At 38.1% G+C, this 4421-nt stretch overlaps 1 protein-coding gene across 1 annotated transcript in view; it reads right to left on the bottom strand.

Moving 5' to 3' along the window:
• The window catches only part of LOC124886576 (aluminum-activated malate transporter 8-like), a 10726-nt gene extending 8203 nt beyond the window's left edge, over positions 1 to 2523 (bottom strand). Inside the window, exon 1 of the mRNA XM_047395403.1 lies at positions 2283 to 2523. Within this exon, the coding sequence (XP_047251359.1) occupies positions 2283 to 2523 (241 nt within the window). The remainder of the gene's footprint in view (positions 1 to 2282) is intronic.
• Positions 2524 to 4421: the final 1898 nt, after the last annotated feature.

Raw genomic sequence — 4421 nt, 5'->3', positions numbered from 1 at the left:
GGGTCCTGAACATAAAGTAAAGTCCCATTTTTCAGGAGGGTCCTGAACATAAAGTAAAATCTCATTCTTTAGGAGGATCCTGAGCATAAAGTAAAGTCCTATTTTTCAGGAGGGTGTTGAACAAAAAGTAAAGTTCCATTTTTCAGAAGGGTCCTGAACAGAAAGTAAAATCCCATTTTTCAGGAGGGTCCTAAACATAAACTAAAATCCCATTTTTCAGAAGGGTCCTGAACAGAAAGTAAAGTCTCATTTTTCAGGAGGGTCCTGAATAGAATGTAAAATCCCAGATATTCCTTCCCAATGGTAGCTGAACTTGCTGAAAAGAAATTTGCCCCTGTTTCATCAAAGACAATTTTGTCAGTTAAAAACTTAGTGGTGGTTTGCAGCACTTTGACTTTCCAGACATCTATTGCAACACTTGTTCCTTTCATCTTTGTTCAGATTGTTGACATTTGCCCCTTTCTTGTCGCGTCATTGACCCGGATCCAGATTGAGGGAAATGAGTTCTGACTCAAACAATGAATTTCCATTTTACCATGCCTCGAAGATGCACCCTTTTTAAATCAGAATACTCCCACAAATCCAGTAGCCTGTCGATTTATAAACTTTTTTTGCTTTGTGTTAAATTACTATCATATTTCTTTCATGTGCTGGTCCTTGGCTTTTCCTCATACAATTGGAAAGACTGGGAGCAAGTTTTGAAATCCTTTCTCGCTTGTTTTGACACGGACTTGACTTAAAGTGTAAAGAAATGATGGTGACTTTTATTTTGATAAATGACATAAAAAAGAAAAGGGAAATGTCCCTTATTCAAAAAAGAAAACTTATCTGAATACGACAACCAACTCCAATGACTATGACATGCATTTTGGATTAAGCTGCCTGATCTTCTTATCCAAACTTCCCATTTATTGTTGAGTTTGTGCCTTTGCCACTGAGCCGCTTTTTCAAATCCATTGGACTCATATATCTCATTCAATTGACGACATCTTAAAAGACTTTTGCCAATAAATCTCTTTCCTTTCCACTTTTCTCTCGAACTCGCCATCGCCTTACGGTGCCCATAAGGATTTTTACCAATAAGACTCTCTCATTTTTATTTCTCTCAACTCCCCATCGCCTTATGATGCTCGTGAGGGTTTTCACCAGTAAGACTCTCTAGTTTTTATTTCTCTTGACTCACTATCGCCTTATGGTGCCCGTGAGGGTTTTCACCAATAAGACTCTCTCATTTTTATTTCTTTCCTGATTTCTTATGCTGAGGAAGACAAGTAGTACCCCATAATGTATCATCATATCCATTGCATGCTTAGCCTTAACATTATCAAAGATTGATCTGAAGGACTTTCTTTAGTTGTACCTTGGATTTTGGATTAGGTTAGAAAAGGATGGCAAGAGGCTCAAACGACACTTGAAGTGGGGGTGGGACTTACATCTTTTGGAATCGACTCAAACAACACATTAACTCATGCCCCGATTTTTGTTGCCTGGGTTACTCTAAAATATTTATTTAGTTAGACCGAGCCTTAAATAGGGCAGCCTACGTATCTCACTCCCAAGAGAGGAGAATCAGGTCACACGTAGTTCCATCAGCTTGTTCTTTGTTTTGGTCTAATTTTCTTTTATTTTTCTTTTATTTTTTCATATTTTTTTTATTCTTCTTTTCTTGACATTTTATTTTTTTACTCCGTTTTGATTCCAAAAGAGGGATATGAATGAAAATAGAACTAAGCTCAACGGGGTAAACAAAGGATGACACAATGTTTGGATAGCAGAATGAAGTGCATTTATCATATCAATCTTAAAAATGCAAGTACTAAACATACAACAGAACCAACAAAGGATAAAGTGTCATACATAATATCTTTTGATCGCATCAGCATTGATAGTTATTTCTGCCATTTTTCCTTCGATATCTGTCAAATATAAGGCTCCATTGGGCAACACTTTCTTCACAATAAAAGGACCTTGCCAATTTGGAGGGAACTTGCCTTTAGCTTTAACCCGATGAAGGAGGATACATTTCAATACTAACTGACCAACTTCAAAATTCTTGGGACATACCTTTTTGTTATACGCTCGAGCCATTCTCTTCTGATACAATTGGCCATGACATACCCACGTCAGTCTTTTTTCATCAGTCAAACTCAACTGTTCCAATCGGGTTTTGACTCACTCATCATCATCAATCTCTGATTCCACAATAACTTGAAGAGAGGGAATTTCAACTTCTGCAGGAACGACTGCTTCTGTCCCATACACCAATAAATATAGAGTTGTACCTGTTGAAGTGCGAACAGTCGTGCGATAACCTAACAGTGCAAATGATAACTTCTTGTTCCATTGCCTAGACCCTTGTATCATTTTCCGCAGTATCTTCTTGATATTCTTATTGGAGGCTTCCACAATGCCATTTGCCTTTGGACGATATGGAGTGAAATTTCGGTGTGCAATCTTAAGCTGTTGGCACACTTCTTGCATCAAATGACTATTGAGATTAGCAGCATTGTCTATAATGATCATCTTTGAAACTCCAAACCTACTAATGATGTTGGTATGCACAAAATCTACCACAGCCTTCTTGGTTACTAACTTGAAAGTTACTGCTTCTACCCACTTTCTAAAGTAATCAATGGCTACCAAAATAAATCTATGCCCATTCGATGCTTTTGGCTCAATCGGTCCAATCACGTCCATTCCTCAAGCTACAAACGGCCATGGAGCAGCCATTGCATGTAACTCAGCAGAAGGAGAATGTATCTGATCATCGTGTACTTGATATTGATGACACTTTCGAACAAATTGAATAGAATATCTCTCCATAGTAAGCCAATAATAACCTGTTCGAAGAATCTTATTTAACAAGACATAACCATTCATATGAGGCCCGCATACTCTAGCATGTATTTCAACCATGATTGTCGAGGATTTTTTTGTATCTACACACCTCAAAAGTCCCAGATTTGGGGTTCTCTTGTATAAGATTCCCTCACTTAAGAAAAATCCTCTAGCTAAATGCCTAACAGTCCTCTTTTGATCACTGGTGGCATGTGTTGGGTATTTTCCTGACTGAATGTATCGCTTGATATAAAAAAACCAAGGTTCACCATCGAGCTGTTCTTCAACTGTATTACAGTAAGCATATTGATCACGACTTTGTATATGCACTGGATCGATGTAGGCTTTATCAGGATGTTGGAGCATTGAAAATAGAATGGCTAAAGAATCCGCAATCTCATTATGAATTCTTGGAATATGCCTAAATTTTACTGACACAAATCGTTGCCATAGCTCTTGCAAGCATTATTGAAATGGTATGAGTTTCAAATCTTGCATCTCCTAATTGCCTTGAATCTGATGGACGAGCAAATCTAAATCACCCAACACTAATAGTTCCTGGACTCCCCTATCAACAACTAACCTCAAACCAAGAATGAACGCTTCATATTCCGCCATGTTATTGGTACAATAAAATCAAAGTTACGCTGTTACTGGGAAATATTGCCCTAATTTAGAGATAAGAACTGCACCTATTCTGACTACTTTCATATTAACAGCTCCATCAAAGAACAACTTCCAACCTGGATCAACATCTATAATGACTTCCTCGACACAGAATACCTCTTCATCAGGAAAATATATCTTTAGCAGCTCATACTCTTCATCAATGTGATTTTCAACAAGATGATTTGCCAAGGCTTGGGCTTTCATCGCTGTTCGAGTCACATATACAATGTCGAACTCGGTAAGCAATATTTTCCACTTTACCAATCGACCTATCGGCATAAGCTTCTGAAAGATATATTTCAAAGGATCCATATGAGAGATGAGATAAGTAGTGTAGGATGAAAGATAATGCTTCAACTTCTGTGCTACCCAAGTTAGGGCACAACACGTCCTTTCAAGAAGATTGTACCTGGCCTCATATGCAGTGAACTTTTTGCTAAGATAATAAATAGCTTGCTCCTTTTTGCCTGTCACATCATGTTGCCCCAATACACAACCGAATGAATTATCCATAATCGATAAGTACAAAATCAAAGGCTTTCTAGGCTCAGGTGGCACCAACACCGATAGATTTGAAAGATATCTATTGATTTTATCTAATGCTACCTCGCATTCTTCAGTCCACTCAACCGCAACACTTTTTTTCAGCAACTTAAATATGGGCTCACACGTTTTGTGAGTTGAGCAATAAATCTGCTGATGTAGTTCAGTCTACCCAGCAAACTCATCACCTCCATCCTATTCTTGGGCTGGGGCAAATCTTGAATGGGTTTGATTTTCAAAGGATCCAATTCGATTCCCCGACAACTGATTACAAACCCCAACAGCTTTCCACAAGGAACTCCAAATACACATTTTGCTGGGTTGAACTTGAGATTATACCTGTGAAGCCTTTCAAAGAACTTTCTTAAATC

This window comes from Capsicum annuum, chromosome 8 (assembly GCF_002878395.1).
Source record: "Capsicum annuum cultivar UCD-10X-F1 chromosome 8, UCD10Xv1.1, whole genome shotgun sequence".
Lineage (NCBI taxonomy): Eukaryota > Viridiplantae > Streptophyta > Magnoliopsida > Solanales > Solanaceae > Capsicum > Capsicum annuum.
The sequence above is the reverse complement of the archived record's forward strand: the minus strand, read 5'-3'. Positions and strand labels throughout refer to the sequence as shown.